This window comes from Anolis sagrei, chromosome 7 (assembly GCF_037176765.1).
Source record: "Anolis sagrei isolate rAnoSag1 chromosome 7, rAnoSag1.mat, whole genome shotgun sequence".
Lineage (NCBI taxonomy): Eukaryota > Metazoa > Chordata > Lepidosauria > Squamata > Dactyloidae > Anolis > Anolis sagrei.
Genome location: NC_090027.1, coordinates 24,759,472 through 24,785,618, shown reverse-complemented (window position 1 = coordinate 24,785,618; position 26,147 = coordinate 24,759,472). Strand labels below are relative to the sequence as shown.

At 45.8% G+C, this 26,147-nt stretch overlaps 1 protein-coding gene across 1 annotated transcript; it reads left to right on the top strand.

Annotated features, from left to right (window-relative positions):
- The first annotated feature begins 580 nt into the window (after positions 1-580).
- MXD1 (MAX dimerization protein 1) lies at positions 581-25,402 on the top strand. The gene is made up of 6 exons (XM_060786967.2): positions 581-758; positions 4,430-4,532; positions 8,361-8,390; positions 18,160-18,274; positions 19,188-19,347; positions 20,653-25,402. Exons 1-6 carry the CDS (start codon positions 680-682, stop codon positions 20,847-20,849), a joined length of 684 nt encoding a protein of 227 aa, XP_060642950.1. The 5' UTR covers positions 581-679; the 3' UTR covers positions 20,850-25,402.
- The last annotated feature ends 745 nt before the right edge of the window (positions 25,403-26,147 follow it).

Here is a 26,147-nt window from a genome sequence, read left to right as displayed (position 1 = left end):
CCAATAATAATAATGTCAGGCAGGCCTTGTCTGTTGCCTTTTTGCAATAGAGTCCCCGAATCCCCTGGCAGTTCCCTTCTTTGCTTCCTTGGCCCAGGCCCAGTTCCATTTCAGATCCGCTCCGGCAGCCGAGCGCTGATTGGTCCGCCAAACTGGCAGGAACACGTGGACAGCGGGCGAGGCGGAAGGCAGAACAGCAGGAACAAGCAGTGGGCGTGGCCTGAATCAGGAAAAAACCCTGACAAGAAAAAAAAGCTTCGGTCGAGCCAATCAGCGCTTGCCTTTGAAAACTCCCGACCAATGGGAGTCCGGGATTAATAGGAAGGCGGAGTGTGCGTGCGTCCACAAGCACTTGGGGGAGTGGGCGGGGCTAGAAAAGCCTTTTAACACCAAGAAACAAACAACATGGGCCCGACGGAGGAAGGCGGCCAATGGGAGCCGAGTTCCGCGAACAGGGGAGGGGCGGAGCGACTCGTGGCAGCGCGTTTCCTCCAATCAGCGAAAACATGACAGGCTCCACGCAACCAAGCCTGCCCCCCGCCGCAGCCAAAGCCGCAGGCCCCGCCCCCTTGGGGGCGGGGCCTGCGGCTTTGGCTGCGGCCGGGGGCAGGCTTGGTTGCGTGGAGCCTGTCAGGCTGAAGGGAGGTAAACACTCTCTCCGAGGAAGGAAGGAAGGAAGATGGCGACCGCCGCCCAGGTGCGCGAGAACATCCGGATGCTGCTGGAGGCGGCGGAGTTCCTGGAGAGGAGGGAGAGGGGTAGGTAGGCCTGTTGTTGTTGTGCTTGGCCCGGGCCCGCTTCGGCCCTCACTCCTGGCGTTTGGGACTACAACTCCCACAATTCCTCACAGCCTACCGGGCCAGACCTGCTCCCCACGAAATCAGCCTCACAATAGGGTAGAAAGGGACCCCCAGGGGCCACCAAGAGCCGCCCAGGCCAACGCCAGGCAGGAAAGTAGAATTACTAGAGTATTATTATTATTCCTTGAAGGAGCTGGGGGTGGTGACGACTGACAGGGAGCTCTGGCGTGGGCTGGTTCATAAAGTCAGGAAGAGTCGGAAACGGCTGAACGAATGAACAACATTATTATTAGTATTCCTCGAAGGAGCTGGGGGTGGTGACGACTGACAGGGAGCTCTGGCATGGGCTGGTTCATGAAGTCAGGAAGAGTCGGAAATGACTGAACGAATGAACAACAACAGCATTATTATTATTATTATTATTATTGGGTTGTTGTACAATACATTATTCGACAATACATTATTATTGTTATTATTCCTTGAAGGAGCTGGGGGTGGTGACGACTGATAGGGAGCTCTGGCATGGGCTGGTTCATGGAGTCAGGAAGAGTCGGAAACGACTGAACGACTGAACAACAACATTATTATTGTTATTATTATTCCTTGAAGGAGCTGGGGGTGGTGACAACTGACAGGGAGCTCTGGCATGGGCTGGTTCATGAAGGTCACAAAGAGTCGGAAACGACTGAACAACATTATTGTTGTTGTTATTATTCCTTGAAGGAGCTGGGGGTGGTGACGACTGACAGGGAGCTCTGGCGTGGGCTGGTTCATGAGGTCACAACTGAACGAATGAACAACAACAACATTATTATTATTATTACTACTACTACTACTGTAGCATAATTATTATTCCCAGGCAGGAAAGGCAGCGCCCGATCCCTCCCGACAGATGGCCACCCAGCCATAGATGTGGTAGATCGAAAGTTATTTCACGTATATTAGAAATATCCTAATCCTAGAGTGGAAAGAGCCGCCCAGGCCAACACCCAGGCATCGTCATCATCGAATCCCAGAGTTGGAAGGGACCCCAAAGGCCACCCAGCCCAACCTCTTTTACTCTGTTGAGCCCTCCTGACAGATGGTCACCCTGCCTCTGCTACATCATCATCATTATTACAGTTGGAAGGGACCCCAAAGGCCACTCAGCCCAACCTCCTTTACTCATCATCATCATCATAATTTAATTACTTATTAATCGCCCTCCATCCAAGATGCTCTAGGCGATTTACAAGCTAAAATTGAAAAAGGATAAAAATACTCTACTGAGCCCTCCTGACAGATGGTCACCCTGCCTCTGCTACATCATCACCATTATTACAGTTGGAAGGGATCAATTTAAACATACAATAATAAACATGAGATACAATAACAAGCTTAGAAGTAATTCAAATAGTTAATTAATGTGTGTGTGGGGGGGGGGGTGTTAATTCATCCCTGCCCCTTTCCCTCCCTCTGTGTTCTGTGGCCCGTGGGATTGAGCCCTTTGCAACTCCTTCCCCTGAAATACAGGCCTCACTACGTGCCTTGCAGGAGGAGGATTCACACTCAGCTCTCCAGATCAGAAAGGACCTGGCACTTGCTTTGAGGCATTTGCTTTGACATTTGGAGGAGTTCCCTTCCTTGCCTTCCTTCTTTCCTCCCACAGATTGTTATGAGGGGTCTTTTGTATGTGTGTGTGTGTTGGGGGGGGGGGGGCTCTACCGCTCGCAGCCTCCCCCCTCCCCCTCCTCTTCCTCCCCCTCCTCCTCTGCCATTTGCAAATACAAAGCCATGTTGGCCTGCTGATGCAGTCTCAAAGAAACAAGGGCTCCAGGATGGAGCTTTGTGGTGCCTTTAAGCCCAGTGGGTTCATGTGGTTTCAGCACTGTGTTTTTCATGGATTCAGAGCTGCTTCATGGTGGTGCTGAAATAAACCCGTTTTGGGAGCGCACCAAAGATCTGGTTTCTCTCTTTCTCCTCCTCCTCTCCCTTTCTCAGTAGGTTTCCTTTCTTTGTGGTGGTGGTGGTGGAGGAGGAGGAGGAAAGAAAGACCTGTTTTCTTGACGTGATTTTCCCTCCCTCCTTCTCGCCCAGTCGCCTTGGCCAGGGAGCGAAAGGTAGAGAAGATGCGCTGCTTGACTCCCTCCCCCCCCCCCCTTTCCTTATTGTTTGCTTGGGCCTTATTTATGGAGTCTTTGGGTTTTTGTCCCCCCCTGCCGCCCAAGACTCAAAACATTTCCAGTTGCCAGGCCCCATTAGGGCAGACCTATTAAATGAATATTATTATTATTATTATTATTATTATTATTATTATTATTTTACTGACACAAAAGCACAGTATGTCACAGCAAACGAGATCTATATGCTGGATTTCGTATCACAAAATCACAAGTTGAACATTTCCCAAGCGTCTAGGACTGTGTGTTGTATTTATTACTAGCCGTCCCCTGCCACGCATTGCTGTGGCCCACATGGGGATTCTGTGTGGGAGGTTTGGCCCAATTCTGTTGTTGGTGCGGTTCAGAATGCTCTGTGATTGTAGGTGAACTATAAATCCCAGCAACTACAATTCCCAAATGTCAAGATTCTGTTTTCCCCAAACCACCAGTGTTCACATTTTGGGCATATTGAGTATTCGTGTAGAGTTTGGTCCAAATCCATCATTGTTTGAGTCCATAGTGATCTCTGGATGTAGGTGAACTACAACTCCAAAACCAAAGGACACTGCCCACCAAACTCTTCCAGTATTTTCTGTTGGTCATGGGAGAACGATGTGCCAAGTTTGGTTCAATTCCATCGTTGGTGGGGTTCAGAATGCTCTTTGATTCTAGGTGAACTATAAATCCCAGCAACTACAACTCCCAAATGACAAAATCAATTTTTTTGAGTGAAGGATATACATTGGGTTGTTAGGTGTCTTGTGTCCAAATTTGGGGTCAATTCATCCAGTGGTTTTTGGGTTCTGTTAATCCCACAAACGAACATTACATTTTTATTTATATAGATGATGATGATGATGATGATGATGATTATTATTATTATTATTATTATTATTATTATTATTGTGGTCATGGACCAGGAGTGCAAAACACCAAAACAGTAAACACTGAGTATTTTTGTAAAAGCGTTAACATTAAGGCCAGAGATTCAAAACACTAAAAGCAGAAAGTCAGAGCTGAATCAGTTGAAGGTATTGCAAAACCCATCATCCATTGTCCATACTTCCCCAAGCATATTTTTTTGTGATAAATCACTATGCTTTAAGTATGTTCAATTTGTAATAATAAAAATACATCCTGCATATCAGATATTTACATTACAATTCATAACAGTAGTAAAAGTAGCAACAGAAATAATTTTATGTTTGGGGGGGGTCGCCGCAACATGAGGAACTGTATTTCGGGGTCACGGCATTAGAATGATTGAGAACCACTGCCTTAGAAGGTAGTCTCAGCATCGCATGTTGTTAGGAGAAAGACTGTGGCCTTTCTCAATGCATCTAGTGAGTTTAAAGCAATTGGACATTTTTGGGGAAAGGACTTGGCTTTACAGTAGAATGGGGTCCTCTGGGGGGCTTCTTTATACATTCCTGACATGTTTCTTTGTGTTGAGAGTTACTACAATGATTGTTGCCCTTTCTCCCCCAGAGGCTGAGCATGGCTATGCATCCATGTTACCATATAGCCCCAAGGATCGAGGAGATGCCTTCAAGAGGAAAAACAAGTCCAAGAAAAACAGCAGTAGTAGCAGGTAATTCTTTATTTCAAGAAGTGGTTCTTTCCCCTGGCCGGCCCTGCTTCTGCTCTGTCCACCATACACAGTCCAGTCACTTGCAGGACAAATACAGTTGCAATTTAACAAGCACATTGAACACACGCAAGTCACACCAGTCTTAGTCATAATTAAAGGAATAGTTGAGCTAATTGGTCACGGTGAATTGCTAAAACCCCCAAATCCACTTGGTGCAGAAGTTGCACAATAGTTTCAGTTTTGTTTCTTTTCATTCGTTTTAATACAGTGTGAAGATGCATTTGGAGGCATTTCTTTGTGACGTTTTCTGCGTTGCCTCCCAGACCACAAGCATTTCCAAGGCAATGAACCAACAGAAACTTAAAGAAATCAAGTTCAAAGTATTTCTGAGAAATCTTACACAAGTCTTTGCACTAGGCCTTCTCTGGCTATCTGGGGACAAACTACATTCCAGCCGCCTTTATGTCATGAGGATCAGGAAATACCCAGTGACACCTATGTCCTTACCTCACCCTGCTATTTTGCCAGGTCTTGAGAGGATACATGATGTCCTCTTCTCTGGGGAATGGCATCGAAGGGCCACCAGGATAGGGTTTCAATGTTAACCCCTTTTCTTCTTCACCTTCCCCCCCCCCCCCCGGCCCATCCTTTTCTCAAATCTTTACTTGAGTTTGTATTGTCAAAGGCTTTCATGGCCAGAATCACTGGGTTGTTGTAGGTTTTTTTGGGCTCTATGGCCATGTTCTAGAGGCATTCTCTCCTGACGTTTCGCCTCCATCTATGGCAAGCATCCTCAGAGATAGTGAGGTCTGTTGGAAGTAGGAAAATGGGTTTATATATCTATGGAATGACAGGGTGGGACAAAGAACTTTTGTCTGCTGGAGCTAGGTGTGAATGTTTCAACTGACCACCTTGATTAGCATTTGATGGCCTGGCAGTGCCTAAAGCAATTTTTTGTTGAGAGGTGATTAGATGTCCCTGATTGTTTCCCTTCTGTTGTTTTGCTGTTGTAATTTTAGAGTTTTTTAAATACTGATAGCCAGATTTTGTTCATTTTCATGGTTTCCTCCTTTCTGTTGAAATTGTCCACATGCTTATGGATTTCAATGGCTTCTCTGTGTAGTCTGACATGGTGGTTGTGAGAGTGGTTCAGCATTTCTGTGTTCTCAAATAATATGCTGTATCCAGGTTGGTTCATCAGGTGCTCTGCTATGGCTGACTTCTCTGTTGAAGTATTTTGCAGTGCCTTCCATGTTCCTTGATTCGTCTTTGGGCAATGCTGCTGCGTTTGGTGGTCCCTATGTAGACTTGTCCACAGCTGCACGGTGTACAGTAGACTCCTGCAGAAGTGAGAGGATCCCTCTTGTCCTTTGCTGAACGTAGCTTTTGTTGGATTTTCTTGGTGGGTGTGTAGATAGTTTGTATGTTGTGTTTCCTCATCAGCTTCCCTCTGCAGTCAGTGGTTCCCTTGATGTATGGCAAGAACCCTTTTCCTCTGGGTGGAACTTTGTCTTGACTCTCGTGGCTTGTTCTTGGTCTTGCAGCTCTTCTGATGTCAGAGGCGAAGTCTCAATTGGCCTGTAAAGCCCAGTTTAGGTGGTTCCGTTCATTTTGAAGGAGGTGGGGTTCGCAGATTCTTTTTGCATGGTCTGCCAAGGCTTTAATGGTGCTTCTTTTTTGACTTGGTTTTTTTTTTTACTTGAGTTGCTGTTCTTCCTAGGAAAGATACAGTTTAGAATGCACAAAATTGTATTAAGACGAGCCAAACGTCTGCAAAAATAGTCCAACCATGTGTTTCATAGATTCTTCCTCCAAGGAGAGGTTCTGTGTCAATTTCATGGTAAAGCCTGGAGGATTAACTCCTGCTACAGAGCCTTCTTTGCCCAGGTTTGGAGTGAGCATCATATTCCGCTAAGCTATTGTGTTCAAACCTGGTGTCCTCCAGGTACTGAATGTAATGCCTAACCATTGGATGCGTTGTCTTGGCCAATAGGAATTCTAATTCAAAACATATGGAAGGTTCTAGATGTGGGAAGGGTCATATTCACCGCTGCTTGACTCCATGTTCTGTGAAACTGTTAGATTCAGAAAAGTAGCATTTCTTGTGCTACTCTTGCAGGAGAATTTATTTTCAAAATATTTGGTTGGGATACAGTCAAAAGACTGGGGTGTTTCATGGCTCCCAGGCTCAATGGCCGTTCTCTAGCATCATTTTATCCTGATATTTTGGCTGCATTGGCCACACAGAACACAGCAACACTTTGGTGATTCTGGCCTTGAAAACACACATTCAGAAATTTAATTTGCCTCGATTTATGGAGGAATTGGTCTAAAGGACAGTTAACGACCGTATTGATAGCGCAGGGCAACTGATTGTGCTATCACTGATTTTAAGTCCTCACATTGTTAGGTTTGCATAGATCAGGGGTCCTCAAATTAAGGCCCAGGGGCCAGATACGGCCCTCCAAGGTCATTTACCCGGTCCTCGCTAAGGATCAACCTAAGTCTGAAACGACTTGAAAGCACACAACAACAACAACAGCAACAATCCTATCTCCTCAGCCAAAAGCAGGCCCACACTTCCCACTGAAATACTAAAAAGTTTATATTTGTTAAAATTGCCCTTCATTTTAATTATTGTATCATTTTTAAGTGGTTTCTTTTTTTTTCTTTTTTGCACTTCCAATAAAATATGTGTAGTGTGCATAGGAATTCATTCATGTTTTGTTTTTTTTCAAATTATAATCCGGCCCTCCAGTAGTTTGAGGGACTCTGACCTGGCCCTCTGTTTAAAAAGTTTGAGGACCCTTGGCATAGATGGTAGTCATAGCACGTTCTATCTATCCCACCCATGGATTTTTATCAATTTTCCCCATTGCATTTGGCCTAGCTCGCTTTGTTTAATTCTATTACCATTTTATCATTTATTTATTATTATGGTTCTGTTATTTTTATTTCATTACTATGTAATGAAATTACGAAGCATTTTATTTGATGTTATTGTTTGTTTATATGTATTTATACCTTATTGTAACTGTTTGGGCTTGGCCTCATGTTAGCCGCCCTGAGTCCCTCCGTGGGGATGGTGGCAGGGTATAAATAAAGTTTATTAAAATTACTATTATTATTTTATTGACACAAAAGCACAATATGTCACAGCAAACGAGATCTATATGCTGGATTTCGTATCACAAAATCACAAGTTGAACACTTCCCAAGCGTCTAGGACTGTGTGATGTATTTCCAAATGATGCGCGCAGATCCAAGTCAGGTGGCCTTTTGCAGTTGCCAGGTCGTGATTTTGTCAATGTTTATTGTTTCCAAATGCGGGCTGAGATCTTTTGGCACGGCACCCAGTTTACCAATCACCACTGGGACCACCTGTACTGGTTTATGCCAGAGCCTTTGCAGTTTGATTTTGAGGTCTTGATAGCGGCTGAGTTTTTCCTGTTGTCGAAGGCTTTCATGGCCGAATCACGGGGTTGTTGTAGGTTTTTTCAGGCTATATGGCCATGGTCTAGAGGTATTCTCTCCTGACGTTTCGCCTGCATCTATGGCAAGCATCCTCAGAGGTAGTGAGGTCTGTTGGAACTAGGCAAAAGGGTTTTTCCTGTTGTTTTTCCTCAATGCAACTGTCATCCGGTATTATTATTGTTGTTGTTATTATTATGGTAATGAAGCATACCAAGCAGGTTCTTGAAGTCTTCAAACATGACCGGTTAAGTGGAAATCTCATATCTGTAATCTTTATTGTTTGAATACACTATGGCTGACAACTACCTTTCCTTATTCTAATCAAGCTCTGTCTCTTTCCATCCCCTTCCCTAGATCTACACACAACGAAATGGAGAAGAACAGGTGAGTACTCTCAAAATCAGTATACATTTTAATTCCAGTGGACTGAAGAAACAACTCCATCTTAAAAAGGGGTCAGTTAGAGAGATAGATTTTTCTGGACAGAACTAAGCAGAATGGCCCCACTGCCCAATGTGTTCTGCTGCTGGGCACTCGCTTAGTGCTAAATCACAGTCTAAGGCAGGCCTGGGTCAACTTTGGCCCTCCCTCCAGGTGTTTTGCACTTCAACTCTCACAATTCCTGTTAGGAATTCTGGGAGTTGAAATCCATAAGACCTGGAGGGAGGGATGAAGTTGGCCCAGGCCTGGCCTCCTGTCTTTATTTTCCAGCAATGGCTTGAGCCTAGAAATGGCCGATGGTTTGAATATTGCCATGCCCCCCGTGTATGTCGTGCTCTGCCAGTCACAATAATGTTGGAAGTATCATTTATTTATTTATTTATTTATTTACGACATTTATATGCCACCCTTTTCACCCTGAAGGGGACTCAGAGTGGCTTACAAGGTGTGTGTGTGTGTGTGTGTGCGTGTGTGTATACATACACAATATATTATATTATTAGCATAGTACAATATCAGTATTATATATTACTATATTGCACTATACCATTATGTTGTAATATTATTAGTAATATTACATGTAATATAAATATATAATTATAATATTGTATTATTTTATTACTAGTATTATATTGTATTACATTATAATATTATAAGTATTGATCTATAGCAGGCTAAATATATTCATGACTAAACATGTACCCTGTTAGAATGAGAGCAGATTGATTAATAATCATGATAACAACAACAACTTTATTCTTATATCCTGTCATCATTTCCCAAAGAGACACAGGGTGGCTTAGGGATGGCACAAAGTGCCTAAAAACAAACATAAAAATGAACACAATATAAAATAAAGTAAAATAAAACACATACACATGCACATATAAAAACATCAAGTCAAGCTGTCATCCTCTAACCATGGCAGTAAATTACTGGCCCTCTAGCTGGGCTGTAAACATTGGAACAAATTAAGTGCCAGCTGCAGTACTGGAGAGAAGGCATGGGATAAAGTGCAGGATGTGTCACTACTACATAGGACAACTAGGGGCTAAATATTCTCAAAGGCTTGATTGAAGAGCCACGTTCTCAAGTCCCTACGAGAGAAGGACAGTGTGGGGGCCTGCCTAATCTCCCTGGGGAGGGAGTTCCAAAGCTGGGGGACCACCACTGAGAAGAAAGGAAGGCCTTCTCTCTCATCCCCACCAACTGTTCTTGTGATGGTGGCGGGACCGAGAGGAGGGCCTCCCCAGCAGACCTTGGAGCCCACAAAGGTTCATAGGGGAGATAAGCAGGACCTGAGCTGATTAGGGCTTTATAGGTGATAACAAGCACTTTGAATTGGGACCGGAAACTTATCAGCAGCCAAAGGAGCTGCTTTAGTAGCTTTATGTACAATGTTAGCAGTTTTTGCTCTCAATTGGACTGATGATGTTGTTGTTGTTACTGTTGTTTATACCCCGCTTTTTCTTTTACCTGTCTGGCCCACTCTTGTATCCTATTACCATACCTCCTCCTCTGCCTCTCAGATCCCGCTCCTGAACACTGCAGTGAAGTGGTGCAGGTGCGCATGTGTGAGATCTGAGAGGCAGAGAAGGAGGTACAGTAATAGGAAAATTACCATATTGAAATCAAATCTGATGCTTTTAAAAAATTTATTTGGTGTGCGTTGAAAGAGGGGTAGTCTTATACGGCGAATATATCTCGAACTCTATATTTAACTGGAAAAGTTGGGGGGCCGTCTTATACTCCCAGTCGTCTTATATGCAGGAATATACGGTACATTAGTCACTTTTCAGATATGGTATTTAGTGTTGTATGTTACGGGTAAATTGCATCTTTTTCTATGCTGGCTGAGCATGTTGGAAGCCCTGTGCAGTGGGTATTGGATCCATTGCAGTCTATGAGAAATACCCACCTCACAGGGCTTCAAACATGCTCAGCCAGCATAGCAAAAAGGTGCCATTTACCTGTAACATACAAAATTAGATACCATCTCTAAAAAGTGACTGATGTATGTCAAGTTAGATAGCTTAAGTAGTATCACAGGTGCCACACTTCTGTTCCTGTGAGCTAGAAGGTGAAGTTGATGCCTGTGCACATGGGGAGATGGTTGGCTCTTGGCATGGCCTCCTCTATGGCCTTTTGAGAGGTTTGTTAGATGTTTACGGTAGAAATTGGAGCCTAATTTGAAAACAGAGGAGAGGAAGAAGCAGAGGCCTAAAGAATATGCAACGCTTCCCACTCTTGTCATGGTGGTGCAGTGAGTGTGACCTTCAATGTCTGGGCAGCATGCTTTCGTGTGTCAGTTGTTGAGTATCATGAGTGGGAGCATGCTTTGGTGCATGCCTTGTCAAAATCCCAGAGGCATCTGGTGCTGTGCTGGGGAACATAAATGCTAGGCCAGATAGTCCTTTTGACTGTGGGTTCTGTTTATGTTCTCCATGGAGGTAAGGAACATTTTGAGGTGTTGTTTGGTTTCCAGGCTTTATGGCCATGTTTTGGCAGCATTTTCTCCTGACATTTCACCTGCATCTGTGACTGGCATCTTCTGCTCTTTGATTGTAGGTGAACTATAAATCCCAGCAACTACAACTCCCAAATGACAAAATCATTTTTTTTTGAGTGAAGGACATACATTGGGTTGTTAGGTGTCTTGTGTCCAAATTTGGTGTCAATTCATCCAGTGGTTTTTGGGTTCTGTTAATCCCACAAACGAACATTACATTTTTATTTATGTAGATAAGAAACACACAACGCAGAGAAGGAAATTCGGAAGTCAATAATAATCCTCCCCCCCCCCCAATCTCCCAACACTGATCCCACCCCTCCTGACCCTTTGTTTATCCCGATAGGTTCCCCAATTTTACCTGCTAGGATTATTTTTTTTATGAATGTGGTTTGTTTGTTGTTTTTTTCTTTTTTCTTAGCTTAGTCCCGTCCCCGTCTCCCCCCCCCCCCCCCAATCAGACCCTTAGTTCCTATTCCACCCCTCTACCCCAAGACTCACCCCCCCCCAAGTTTTTTATCATTGTAAACACTGGAATGCATTAAATAAAAATATATATTTTAAAAAACAACAACCCAGTGATTCCGGCCATGAAAGCCTTTGACAATACAAATAGCAATATTGTTCCACTGACCCTTTGGAACAAGATGTTTTACCAATCTCCTGTTTGCCCACATGGCTTGTTCCTTATTTTTTTTTAATAAGAATTTTATTGAGTTTTATAGAATAACAGCGAAAGTGGGGGAATAATGTGAGGAGATAGAAAAGTAGCTTGTTCTGTATTGATGTCTTATCATTGCTCCCGTATTGACAGTATCAGGCTGCATCCATGGAGACTGGTAACATACAAACAGCCTAAAGATTGTGGAAATGCCACTGAGAACTAGGAACCAGGGCAAAGGAGGCACAGGGAGCCAGTGTGGTGTGTAGTTTGGGTGCTGAATTAGGTCTCTGCTCAGCCACGGAAATTTACCCAGCGACTTGCACTCAAAGCCCCGCTGAACAAATCTTCCTAGGAAAACCCTGCGAGAAGAAGTTCACCTCAGGGTCACCATCTGTCAGAAGCAACTGGAAGACACAACAGCAAAGAGAGCGCAGCATTCGCTTCTTGGCGAAAGAGGCTTTCTTTTGCCCAAGCATGGGCCAACTTCAGCCCTCCCTCCAGGTGTTTTGGACTCCAGCTCCCACAATAACTCCTAAGAATCATAGAATCAAAGAGTTGGAAGAGACCTCATGGGCCATCCAGTCCAACCCCCTGCCAAGAAGCAGGAATGTTGCATTCAAATCAGCCCTGACAGATGGCCATCCAGCCTCTGTTTAAAAGCTTCCAAAGAAGGTTGAACATCTCTCACAGTCAGGAAGTTCTTCCTCATGTTCAGATGGAATCTCCTTTCTTGTAGTTTGAAGCCATTGTTCCTAGTCCTAGTCTCCAAGGAAGCAGAAAACAAGCTTGCTCCCTCCTCCCTGTGGCTTCCTCTCACATATTTATACATGGCTATCATATCTCCTCTCAGCCTTCTCTTCTTCAGGCTAAACATGCCCAGCTCCTTAAGCCGCTCCTCATAGGGCTTATTCTCCAGACCCTTGATGATTTTAGTCGCTCTCCTGTGGACACATTCCAGCTTGTCAATATCTCTCTTGAATTGTGTTGCCCAGAATTGGACACAATATTCCAGGTGTGGTCTAACCAAAGCGGAATAGAGGGGTAGCATTACTTCCCTAGATCTAGACGCTATGCTCCTCTTGATGCAGGCCAAAATCCCATTGGCTTCTTTGCCACCACATCACATTGTTGGCTCATGTTTAAGTTGTTGTCCACAAGGACTCCAAGATCTTTTTCACACGTACTGCTCTCGAGCCAGGCATCGTCCCCCATTCTGTATCTTTGCAAAAGTGGAGTATCTTGCATTTGTCCCCGTTGAACTTCATTTTGTTAGTTTTGGCCAATCTCTCTAATCTGTCAAGATCATTTTGAATCCTGCTCCTGTCCTCTGGAGTATTGGCTATCCCTCCCAATTTGGTGTCGTTTGCAAACTTGATGATCATTCCTTCTAGCCCTTCATCTAAGTCATTAATAAAGATGTTGAACAGGCCGGAACTCTGTGGCACTCCACTTGTCACTTCTTTCCAGGATGAAGAGGAAGCATTGGGGAGAATCACCCTCTGGGTTCGTCCATTTAACCAATTACTGATCCACCTCACCGTAATTTTGCCTAGCCCACATTGGACTAGTTTCCTTGCCAGAGGGTCATGGGGGGCCTTGTCGAAGGCCTTACTGAAATCCAGATACGCTACATCCACGGCATTCCCTGCATCTACCCAGCTTGTAACTCTATCGAAAAAAGAGATCAGATTAGTCTGGCATGACTTGTTTTGGATAAATCCATGTTGACTATTAGTGATGACCGCATTTGTTTCAAAGTGTTTGCAGACCACTTCCTTAACAACAATAGCTTAACTCCTCTGAACTGAGAAATAAACAAGGTGAGCAGGGCCTTGAGCTCAACATAATGGAAAACCGACCTCGCCCTTTTTGATGGCTCACATTGCTGTTAGCATTTAAGGGTTACTAATAACTTAGTCTTGGAAAAGTCATCTGTGTCTCCTCTAATGCTTGCTCATCTGTTTCGTGCTTGACACGTAGTTCTCAGAACTGAACTGAGGAAATACGTCAGTGTTTGGAAATGAGGAAGCTATTGCAGAAATGGGCATGTGACCTCTATGGACTATTGAGATTTCTGAAATCTTCCGTAATCCCTTAATCTCAGTAATTCAGACTATATTTCAAAGGTTCCTGCAATCTGCTTTAGCTGCTTAGCTCCTCAGAGACTGCCATACCTGCTTCCTACCGTGTGCTGTTTTGCCCTCTGGCCTCAGATTTAAGAGAGGAACAAACATCTAGATGGCATTATTGTATGTATATATGATCTCTTCGATCATTTGGAGAGACCCTGCTCACGCTCCCACCTCCTTCGCAGGCGTGATTGGTGGGGACAAGGGAGAGGGCCTTCTTGGTGGTGGCCCCTCGACTTTGGAACTCACTTCCCAAGGACATCAGACATGCCCCAACACTGGCAGTCTTTAGGAGGAGCCTGAAAACGTGGTTGTTCCAGTGTGCCCTCCCAGAATAAGGAAAACTCTTAGCAATATGTTCCCAAATGCACTTTAACATTGATTTAGGATTGCCTGCACGCTCTCATCTTTCTTTGAAAACCGTATCCTAGTTATTCCCTACCTTGTTCATGCCCAGCATTATTTTTTAAATTTTAAATTATTACATTTGGCCCAGACATAGGTTTTTAAATGCTTGTATGTTATTGTTATTGTTTTTTTTGTTTTTTTTTTGCTGAGATTTATTTCACTGTTTTGAATTGATTATTTTGTTATTGCCTTCATTTTATTGATGTACTGCGGGCTTGGCCTCATGTAAGTCACACTGAGTCCCTTGGGGAGATGGTAGCGGGGTACAAACAAAGATTATTATTATTATTATTATTATTATTATTATTATTATTATTATTATATATCTTGTAAGCCACTCAGAGTCCGCTTCGGGGTGAGAAGGGTGGCATATAAATGCCTCAAATAAATAAGTAAATAAATAAATTAATATATCCTTACAGGCCTCAATCCCTGGGCTCCTTTCTATGGAAATTAAAGCCAAATTTCATGGGCAAAAGGTATATTGGGATCTACTGATAGATCTCTGCATGAAGTAGATTGATGAGAAAATACAACTGGCGTTAGTTCGTGTAAGACTGGTGTTTCCTCTGGTCTCTCCTTAGGCAGGAGTTACTTACTTACTTAGGCGATCCCTCGTTGGCCGAGTAGGATAGTCTTCCAGGATCAGTATTCTTGTGGGTCCGTAGGTGGCTGTGGAGCCCTATTCTTGATCTGCATCTTCTCCCACAGTGAGGGCATTGGTTTCCAGGTGGAAGGTAATCTCAGTCGGGGTTGGCTTGATGCACTTTCCTCTTGGCACGTTTCTCTCTTTTGCCCTCCATTCGTGCCTCTTCAAATTCTGCAGCACTGCTGGTCACAGCCGACCTCCAGCTGGAGCGCTCAAGGGCCAGGGCTTCCCAGTTCTCAGTGTCTATTCCAGAGTTTTTAAGGTTGGTTTTGAGCCCATCTTTAAATCTCTTTTCCTGCCCACCAACATTCTGTTTTCCGTTCTTGAGTTCAGAGTAGAGCAACTGCTTTGGGAAACAGTGGTCGGGCATCCGGACAACGTGGCCAGTCCAGCGGAGTTGATGGTGGAGGACCATCGCTTCGATGCTGGTGGTCTTTGCTTCTTCCAGCACGCTGACGTTTGTCTGCCTGTCTTCCCAAGAGATTTGCAGGATTTTCCGGAGGCAGCGCTAATGAAATCGTTCCAGGAGTTGTATGTGAAGTCTGTAGACAGTCCACATCTCCCAGGCATATAGCAGGGTTGGGAGGACAATGGCTTTATAAACAAGCACCTTGGTATCCCTACGTATGTCCCGGTCCTCAAACACTCTCTGCTTCATTTGGAAAAATGCTGTACTCGCAGAGCTCAGGCAGTGTTGTATTTCGGTGTCGATGTTGACTTTGGTGGAGAGGTTGCTGCCAAGGTAGCGGAAATGGTCAACATTTTCTAATGTTACACCATAAAGCTGTATCACTGGCATTGGAAAAGGATTGGCTGGTGACTGCTGGAAGAGCACTTTGGTTTTCTCGATTTTCAATGACAGGCCGAAGCATACGAGAAGCTCGGCCTGTCATTGAACATTGTTAGGCAGGAGTGCAGGGCTCGGCTGAAGGGGAAACTCAAGGGAAAGTGGGTGAAAAGGGCACTGCAGATCCTATAAGGAGCAGAGTAGAAGAGTTCAGCCATCTCCCACGCACCTTGGTTTGAATGGGGAGGCTGCAAGATCGTGCCAGCCGGGTGGAGGGCATTGGCAGAGGTCACAGCCAGTTAACAGGCTTAATGGGGAAGGAGAGCTGCCCACGTTTTCAAGGACAGACTTGTGCAGCTTTGGGGTGGCCCTCAGTTGTGTAATCCTCAGCAGTAAATTCTTAGCTGTTGCAGTTGATGAAACGACTTGTTGGTGAGCACCTAACATACAAATACTATATTGGGCAACTGTTTCCAGCTGCCCTAAAACCTTACTAGGAAACATCAAAACATACCTGTCTTGACTCGTGTCTAATGCGCCATCGAATCTAATGCACGACTCAATTTTCAAAACCCTGAAGCCCAAAAAAGAATTTGCTTGCAAATGTAATGCATAGCAGCACAAAGTGCAATCTTTTTAATTTGTCCAAAAATGGTGCGCATTATATTGGCTGTCTGCTTAGGATTCCTTCTTTAAAAACAAAACTGCTAGGACACCAAAGCTTCCAGGAATGGAAAGGAAAACCTTGGGGTGCATCTATGCAGCAGGCCCATAGCCAGGATTTCGTTTCGGGGGGGGGGGGGGGGCTGAATTTTTTTCAGGTGGCGTTTCGGGGGGGGGGGGGGTGAGTCTGAGTGAAAGAGGGTCTAGCCTAGTAAACCTTTTGTATCATTACCCCAATACCCCATGCATATGGGATGTATTGAGTATGGTGATCAGATCATGATATGAATAAACATAACAGTTTAAATAATGCACCAGTAAGGCCTTTTTGCAAACCACCATGAGAATTTGGGGAGGGGGGGGCCAAGCCCCCCCCCCCCCCCCCCGGCTACATGCCTGCTATGCAGTAAAATGAATCTGCTTTAATTGTCTTGGTTCAATGCTATGGAGTCCTGGAGGATGTAGTTTTACAACATCTTGAGCCTTCTCTGCCAAAGGAGGCTGGTGCCTCACCAAACTAGAAATCCCAGGATTGCATAATATTTTTAAAAAATTATTGTTAACAAAACAAACAAACAGACAAAACAAACAAACAGACAGACAGACAAAACACAAAGTTTGCAAGCTTGGTAGTTGATTAAATGTCCTTTGACCAGTATCTGGCCACTTGGAGTGCCTCTGGTGTTGCCGCAAGGAGGTCCTCCATTGTGCATGTGGCGCAGGGCTCAGGGTACATTGCAGCAGGTGGTCAGTGGTTTGTTCTCCTCCGCACTCGCATGTCGTGGATTCCACTTTGTAGCCCCATTTCTTAAGGTTGGCTCTGCATCTCATGGTGCCAGAGCGCAGTCTGTTCAGCGCTTTCCAAATCGCCCAGTCTTCTGTGTGCCCAGGGGGGAGTCTCTCATTTGGTATCAGCCACTGATTGAGGTTCTGGGTTTGAGCCTGCCACTTTTGGACTCTCGCTTGCTGAGGTTTTCCAGCGGAGTGTCTCTGTAGATCTTAGAAAACTATTTCTTGATTTAAGTCGTTCACATGCTGGCTGATACCCAAACAAGGGATGAGCTGGAGATGTCACTGCCTTGGTCCTTTCACTATTGGCTGCTACTTCCCGGTGGATATCAGGTGGCACAATACCAACTAGACAGTGTAATTTCTCCAATGGTGTAGGGCTCAAACACCCCGTGATAATGCGGCATGTCTCATTAAGAACCACATCCACTGTTTTAGCGTGGTGAGATGTGTTCCACACTGGGCATGCTTACTCAGCAGCAGAGTAGCATAGCACAAGGGCAGATGTCTTCACTGTGTCTGGTTGTGATCCCCAGGTCGTGCCAGTCAGCTTTCATATGATATTATTTCTAGCACCCACCTTTTGCTTGACATTCAGGCAGTGCTTCTTGTAGGTCAAAGCACGTTGCAGAGTGACTCCCAGGTATTTGGGTGCACTGCAATGCTCCAATGGGATTCCTTCCCAGGTAATCCTCAGAGTTCGGGATGCTTGTCTGTTCTTAAGGTGAAAAGGTGACAAACAAAATGCATAACATTGAGTCAATACAACTGAATAAGGGACAACACTCCTCCAGGTGCAGCTCCCAAAGAACCTTCCCCTTTAGCTTTGGCTCAGCACTAAGATTACCGAATTATGCGAATATAATGCACACCCTAATTTTGGGAAGGTAATTTAGCCAAACAGGACCAGTCTTTTCCATGTGAGCAGGACTAGTTCTGGCTGGGATTTGTGTGTTATCCTGTGCCTCTGAGCAGGTGCCCTTCCGCCTTGCTTCTGAGCTTCATGGTTCCCTGCTATTGGTCCTTCATGTTGTTGTGTAGAAGCGCCCACGACAGGGGTGTCAAAATAACATCTCTCGCAGCCTTAAAAGGGCCTGTCTCTCTTGGTCCGCAGGCGTGCCCATTTGCGACTGTGCCTGGAGAAGCTGAAAGGACTGGTGCCCCTGGGACCGGAGTCCAGCCGGCACACCACGCTGAGTTTACTCACGAAAGCGAAATTGCACATCAAGGTGAGTGAGAGGCAACACCTCCTGGAGTGTTGTACTCATGAATTTTAACTGGTTAACCAAATCCCCATGCAGCAATAGCCGATGTAGGAAAGCAACCAAGTTGGGAGTGTTGAATGCTCTCATTCAGGAGGATAGACTTGGTGGAGGTGGTTGACAGGAGTGGAGCTGCAGGCTATTGAAGGCTGCTCTGCCCCCCGCTGTGCTCTTTGCTTCAGTGTGAGCTAGGAGGCAGGTTTCAACCCCTCCCCCCTGCAAAATTGTCAACCCCCCCCCTGAAATTTTCAACCCCTCCCACAAAAAATTCTGGCTACGGCCCTGCTGACTTGACATGTGGGTGGGGAAATCGTTGTGGGAATATCATAGTTTAATTGTATTTTAATTGTTTTTGCTTTGTTTTAAACTGCAATTGGATTGTGTGGTTGTTGGCCGCCTTGAAACCTCATTGGGGTGTGGGGTGTGGGGGGGAAGGCAAGTATAAATAAATTTAAGAGATAAAGCTGATGCATATTTGAGTTCACAGACTGTCCCCCATAGATGGGAATATACTATTTTGCCTCTGTACTCATCATTCCTTGAGGCAAATAATGATGATAAGAGAGTCAAAGATGATCTTTTTCTATCTGAGAGGAAAATTACACACGCTGTATGGGAAAGCTTTCAGAATGTTCAGGCATAGGCCAACTTCAGCCCTCCCTTCAGGTGGTTTGGACTTCAAATCTCACCATTCCTGACAGCCTACCTGAGGGAGGGCCAAAGTTGTCCCATGCCTGCAGTAGATGCTTTTCAAGTCTGAATGGTGACCAGTGAAGATGTTGAAGGTCCTCTGGTGCTGCAGAACCTGTTTCCCCTCCTGAAGAGCAGAGCTCATTCTCAAATCTCAGCCAGCCGAGCCTTGCCTGTTTCCTTCCCACAGAAACTTGAAGACTGCGACAGGAGGGCCGTCCACCAAATAGACCAGTTGCAGCGAGAGCAGCGGCACCTGCGGAGGCAGCTGGAGAAGCTGGGCATTGAGCGCATCCGGACGGACAGCACAGGGTCCGCCGTGTCTTCCGAGCGGTCGGATTCCGACATAGGTGAGCCACGGGGCTGTGCTTTTGGGTACAAATCAAACCACTGTGTTGAGGGAGGCTGGTGCTTGAGTTCCCAACACAGGAGGAGAGAAGGGGCCTTTTCGGTGGCTGAGCCCCCTCCCCAAAGAGAGACAGACAGCCTGACGAGGGTCGCCCAATCCACCCACCCACCCCTGCTGGCCTTGCTTTGCAGCCAGCTCAAGACTTTTCCCTACCACACAGGAGCCTTTGGGAGAGGATGAGGGCCAGCCGCTGCTGCTGCTGCTCCTGGAGAGACTATAAATAGAATAGTTTTAATGTCATTGTGCTAGTGCACAATAAAATGGTGTGCTCTCCCCCCCACACAGCAAAAAACGACACACCAATCCCTCCACACCCACCCACCCACTGCCACGTCAGTGAGAAACCATGGAGTTCAACATAGCCACAGCTCTAGCATAAAAGCTATCCTTCAACCTGTTTGTCCTTATCCTTGTTACCCTGTACTGTCTGCCAGATGGCAATAATTCAAAAAAAGAATGTGTCGGGTCAGATAGATCCCCAATAATGCTTTGAGCTTTCTTAAGGCTGCGAGAGTTATAAAGTTCTTCCAAAGAGGGGAGAAAGGGGGTAGCCCAGTGGTTCTCAACCTGGGGTCCCCAGATGTTTTTGGACTTCAACTCCCAGAAATCCTAACAGCTGGTAAACCGGCTGGGATTCCTGGGAGTTGTAGGCCAAAACATCTGGGGACCCACAGGTTGAGAACCACTGGGGTAGCCGATGATTTGCTGTGCAGAAGTGGTGGTCCTTTGGAGGGCCTTCCTGCCTGCCACTGTGCAATTAACAAACCATGCACAGATGCTGTTGGTTAGGGCAGAGCACAGCAGCACTTTTTCATTCAGTTGATGGTTCCTTAGCAGTCTCAGACAGTGCAGTCTCTGCTGGGCCCGTTTCACCAATGCCGCTTCTGTATGAGCACTGCCTCAGGTCAGATCCCCCTTCCCAGCAACACCCAGGAACTTAAAACTGACCGTGATCTCCATTTATGACCAAGGGCTGGATTTCTGGCCTGTTCTTCCTATAATCCACTATGGGTGGGGTTCTGGGTGCACTGGGAGATTTAAACAAATTTTTAATTGCATTTACTATATTTTAAGTGTGTTTTAGCCTAAATCCACACAGTACTATTTAATTTTTTTAAAGTTGTGACCAGATTATGTGGTAGTTAGCCTTCCTGAGGCCCCACGGGGAAAAGGACGGGGTCAGGATAAATGGCAGCACATGAAATGAACAACTGACCCACATCCCCTCCTTCCTTTCTGTCGGCAGAAGAAGAGGTGGATGTGGACGTGGACGTGGAGAGCACTGACGATCTGGCCGGGGAGCTGGACTGGAGCAGCAGCAGCCCCAGTGACTCGGACGAGAGGGGCAGCCTCCAGAGCCTCTGCAGCGACGAGGGCTACTCCAGCGCCGGCCTGCAGAGAAGAAAGCCCCAGAACACTCTCAAGGCCTGCCTCGGCCTATAAAGAGGGAGCCCCCGCATTGCCCCCTTCCTTCCTTCCTTTTCCATCCGTCCGTCCGTCCGTCACTGTTTCCTTGTCGGATCTTTCTAGGTAGTATGTTGGACCTCCCCACAATTCTCTCTCTGGCACGCAAACTCCTCGTTCCACCCGAACCCACTTTGGCCTGAGTCTGGAACCGGTGCAGAGGGTTGTGGGTCTCAAAACTACTCTCTGGAGTCTCCGCACCCCCCAAGGCATCCACTAGCTCCCCTTTCCCGTCTGTCCAACCATTCATCTCTATGAGACTGAACATTCCAACGAAATTTCTTAGTCCCGAGAATCTTGTTGCAGTAATAGCAACTCAAACCCTTTTGCCTATGCTGCTGTGGCCTATGCTTCTCAACTGCCTTTGGAACGCATGTGGAAACCCTAGCCAGGCAGCCCTATGCCTCAAGTGGGGCCTCAGAAGGCAGCAGATGCTCCCCTGCGTTCCTGCGAGTCGCCCTGAAGCCCCTTGGAGGCGCCCCCCCTCCTGCCCCGCTGGGCCGGCCTCCTCGTGGCTAGTTCCAAAGGCTCGAGGCTGGCAGCCAGGGAGCAGAAATGGGGCGGGAATGGAGCTGGGCTGGAGGCTCTTGTCGTGGAGGAGGTTTCCTCCTCCTCCTCCTCCTCCCTCCACTCCCTTCCACCCAATCCCCCTGGCCAGATGCTTTCCCTCAAACACACCTTGACATTTAAAAGACCAAATAATACTCTTCCCGTGCAATCCTCTCTCAACGTGTTTTTGCATCGACCACTGCATTTCCCTTTAGTTTCTGGCCGCTTTTTAGGCGCTGCCGCCACCGCATCCTGCTTCTTGTCTCTGGGACAAATCTTTCTACCTCAGAGAGATGAACAAAGCTGATCTCAACCCATTGAGCACAAAATAATTATGCCTCATTTGTATCCTTGGTCTGAATCCACAATCTGTTTACTTTTTACCAAAAAATCAGCAATAAGTGAGTGACGGGAGCCTAGCTGTGCTAGCTCTGAGTCCATGGCAGAGAAGACTGCGTTGAAAGCAGCAGCTCTGCAAAGAGGCCCTTCTGCCCTACCCCCCACCCCACCCCACCCCACCCGTGGGCACTTCCTCCCTATTTAAATGACCTGAGAGGCCTGCTCAAGGAAGGGGCTCACAGGTGGGATTTGAGGGTCTCTTGAACCTTCAAGCATTAATTCTTTTCTGCCCCTTTCGCCTTGTCTGTGTGGTCTTGCAGCAATAACATCCTTCACTTCAGCTAGATCGAGCACACACCAATGTACATAACAATGTGGTCTATACATAGCAGTTATTCTTTTCTTTTATAAATAAATGTAAAGTGGTTTTCTTATGGATTTTTTCTATAGCAGCCTAAGAAATGTTCTGCATCACAGTTCATAGCTTTCCCTAATGTTGCTGTGGATCTAAATGCAGTGCCCACTTACCCAATTTCTAGTGATTTTGAGGGTTGCCCCTCCAAAGTAGAACCCACTTTCTCCCACCGGCATTTAGAGGACCCCTGAATGCCAGCTGGTTGATCAGTTGGTTGGTTTCATGCCTCTAAAAGGGCTATGTAGTTTTTTTAGCTTCGGACTGTGGCTCCTGCTTTTTTGCAGGTGACTGAGCTGCCGAGGTACTCTCGGACCTCCTCAGAAGTCCCAAGCAAACCTAAGAATTACATTTGATATTCCTTCAAGCTATTATGGGACACATTTTTTTGAGATGGGAAGCGGAGCTAGTAGATTGCTAAAGATCTCCAAAGCAATTTATTTTGGAGGAGTGTGCTATCTTTTTAAAAACAACAATAATAATAATTAACCCAGCTGGATTTTTTTCAGAGGTCCGGCAAACTTGCACTGAACTCCTGCTTCTCGGAAGCCTCCTTCTTGTCCTTGGAAGCTGGCTTTGAGTCCAAGCAGAAAACCCTTCAGAGAGCAAACTTCCGATTGGTAAACTTTGAAGGAGTTGAGTGCTTGCACTTTGAGGCCATTGGTCCCGACCTGTTTCCTACCTGAAATCCTTTGAGCTGCTTCTCTCTTTGTACAAAACTGTCTCACAAATTCAACTCCATGTTGACACCTTGACATTTTGAAATGTTAGTGGGATAGATCTGAATGGCGAAATTTGTGTTGTTGGCTTTAAGAGTTCAACCTAATGTGTGTGAGTGTTATTTTTTTCACTATGAGTTGTTGTGCCTTTTGTAAGTTATTTGTGTTTGGGCACAACCCGCTTTGGATTTCGCAGGGTCCCTTCTGGTCTTCCTTCCTCCTCCCCAGACACTAAAGGAAGGCATTTCCGCAGTTTGGGCAGGAGAGATTCATAGCGGGTTGCTCCCAATCCGTTCCCTTTTAAGTTTTTGAAAATTCTGTGGTTTCATTTGTAAATCTTTGCATTGTCTGGACGCGGTCCTTTCAGAATTCTGGTGGTTCAGGAAAACATTGAATTTGGCAAACGAACATAAAGAGGGAGGGATGCATTTCAGAACCACCTGGACCAGCAATTCCCAAACTTTGGTCCTCTGGCCGGTTGGACTTCAGCTCCCAGAAGTCAACAGGCATGTTCTGGATTTGGGAATCTTTGAATTGACAGAGGGAAACAAATAATTGTGTGGCTGCGGCTCCAGACCATGCAAACCTGCCCCACCTCTTGCTTTATCCCATGATCTAGAACCCCAAACATGACCCCCTGATCAGGAACCCGGTCGCCCGGGAAACGTGGAAACCGGGCCATGGAGGTGCGAACCTTCTGATCCGGCCAGCCTTTTCTCTCGAATTCACTGATCCACCAGCATTATTCTTAGTAAGCTGCAGGAAGCTTTAAAAGATTTTTGTAGATTGTCAGGAGGGAGCTGGGGGTTGTTTCTTGTGCCTGTGTTTACAAGATGGACATTTGTATGTGTGTGTGTGTGCATTTCCTGTGAAAATGAGTCATGGCACGCTTGATTGGGAGAAATTCAAAACACGGTGCTCCGTTCGGACAGGTGGGTGAGAGGCCACTGTGGGGCAGGCTGAAAGCATCCTCCAAAGAAAGCACAGCCTGCACCCGAGGAACCTTTATTTTGCCCTTCGGAGTTGAATGCACCCTGTTTCCTTTTGATAAAAGCCAAGCTTTCCCGGCACTGGTTTTGTCGCATCTTGTGGACCTTTTTCTTTTTGAGGGTTGGTGCAAATATCTCATTTTATTTCCCACCAAGTTCAGATTCAAAAGCACTTAATATGGGGTGCCGCAAAAGCTTCCAGGGCCTACCTGCCTGCCTGCCTTCCTTCCTCCCTCCCTCGGCTGCCGACTGCCATTTTAACACTTTGTCCTCCAAAGGGCCGGCCTGGTTTCCTCACTCCCCGTTTTCAATCTGTTTGTTTTTGCAAAGATTTGGGGGGGGAAACACAACAGCCAAAAGGGGTTTTTGAAAGCCCTGCATTCTCTGGGGGATGAATGGATGGAAGGGTGGATGGATGGATGGAAGGGGGTGGGGAGAGATGGGCTTTTTTGGCAAACACTGGCTGCCTCAATGAGAGACTAAGCGAAAACGCCTGGTGTACAGTCTAGCAATATTTGGGACTCAAAGTCCCTCGTTTGCCCCCTCCCTTCCCTTGGTAACCAATTTCAGGTTTTGACACTTAACTGTACTGGTATGAATTCTGCTTTTTAAAAATATATATCTATCTATCTAGTTGTGCATTTGCTCCCCTTACGTGCTGTTGCGCTGCTTCCCTCTCCTTCTCCTCCACCTCCTCCTCTTCTTCTTCTTCCTCCTCCTCCTCCTCCTCCTCCACCTTCTCCTCTTCTTCCTCCTCCTCCTCCTCCTCCTCCTCTTCTTCTTCCTCCTCCTCCTCCTGCTGCATTTGGTCTGAGGAATCGCTTTGCTTTCTATTCAATGTGAGTCAGCAGCTCCTTTTCCAACCGCAAAGGCTTTTGGTTTCTGAGGGGAAAACTGCCCCAAAGGAAGGGCCGGTGAGCGAAATCCCCTTCCTCTTAGTGTTGAATGAATATTGTCTGGTTGAACAACACTTTTGAAACCGCCTCTTCCCTGCCTGTCGTCTCCTTCATCGACGTTTGGTTCTGCTTCACCGTTCCTTTAAAAAAAAACACCCAAAGATTTGACCCATTTGGTGGACAAGCTTGGCCTTTCTTCTTTACACTTTTCCTTTTGCTGCTTCTTTATTATTATTATTATTATTATTATTATTATTATTATTATTATTATTATGTAGTTGACCTTGATGATAACAGGTGCTCTGAACAACACTCGCTGTTTCTGAACTCTTTCTGAGCTTAGTTTTTTGGAGTCTTCTGAATTGAAACGCAGTCGAAACAGAGGAGCAGCCGATGGGGAGGAACAAGGAAAATTTTAATTTCCAGGCGTTCAGTTCCTAATGTAAATACCACATCATTTTTTTAAAAAGGAAAGGAAAAAATCCTGTGTCAAGACCTACAATGGTGCTTTTTGTTACAGTTAGCACATGCATTTTTAGAAACTACATGTTTTAGATGACCTTGCTGTGTATATGTATACTTCTGTATTGTTCAACGGTTAGAAAAATAAATTATTTCATTATTAAAAGGGGCTTTTGTCTTACTGTTTTGTCCAAAGACTCCATTCTGCCCATTGAAAGTCCCTTCTTAGCTCCCAACTGCTGCCTTTGCTCAGGAGACTTTGGCTTTGGAGGGACTTCAAACCCTTTTGTGAAGGATGGGGTGCCACCTAGAGTTTTCTGCAGCCCCAGAGATTTGGACCTAAACCAGAGCACAAAACAGATTCCTCTTCATATAAGGAAGAAGAGCCTATTTGCTCTAAAGATTGGTGGAAGACATTGCCTCAGAGGGGCACAGGCCAGGCATGGGCCAACTTGCACCCTCCTCAGCTACCACCATTCCTCACCACCTACCTGTCTTTCCCCCAATCTTTCTGGGTTTCCCCATTTCTACTTGCCCCTCAAGGCTCCCAAAAAGCACTTGCAGCTACCTCGAGCTGACTTATGAGCTTCTGGCTGGCTCACCAGGTTTGAGCGGAGCAGGCGCCACTTGTTTTGGAGAGGCCTACATCTGACCTTCGTCTCTCCTTCCCTTCATTTGGGTCTTTTGCCCCAAAGTTGGGACTCAAAGCCAAAATAAAAAGAGAGGTGAAAAAGCAAAGGCCACTAAAAACAGGCCCCAGATGTTAAAATAATAACAGAATCAAACTCCTTTGGAAATAAAGGGTGCACTTCCCAGAAAAGCAAAGAAGGAAAGGAACAAAGTGTAGGGAAAAGGCGAGAGATCAAGAATGAGTGATCTTTTTATGGTTTTCCTAACACTCAATGGAAAAC

Bases quoted from the DNA above. Each gene is read 5' to 3' on its own strand.
- MXD1 (XM_060786967.2), top strand. From the start codon at position 680: ATGGCGACCGCCGCCCAGGTGCGCGAGAACATCCGGATGCTGCTGGAG. The intron at 759-4,429 runs GTAGGTAGGCCT...TTTCTCCCCCAG, and splicing joins CCTGGAGAGGAGGGAGAGGG to AGGCTGAGCATGGCTATGCA. The intron at 19,348-20,652 runs GTGAGCCACGGG...TTCTGTCGGCAG, and splicing joins GCGGTCGGATTCCGACATAG to AAGAAGAGGTGGATGTGGAC.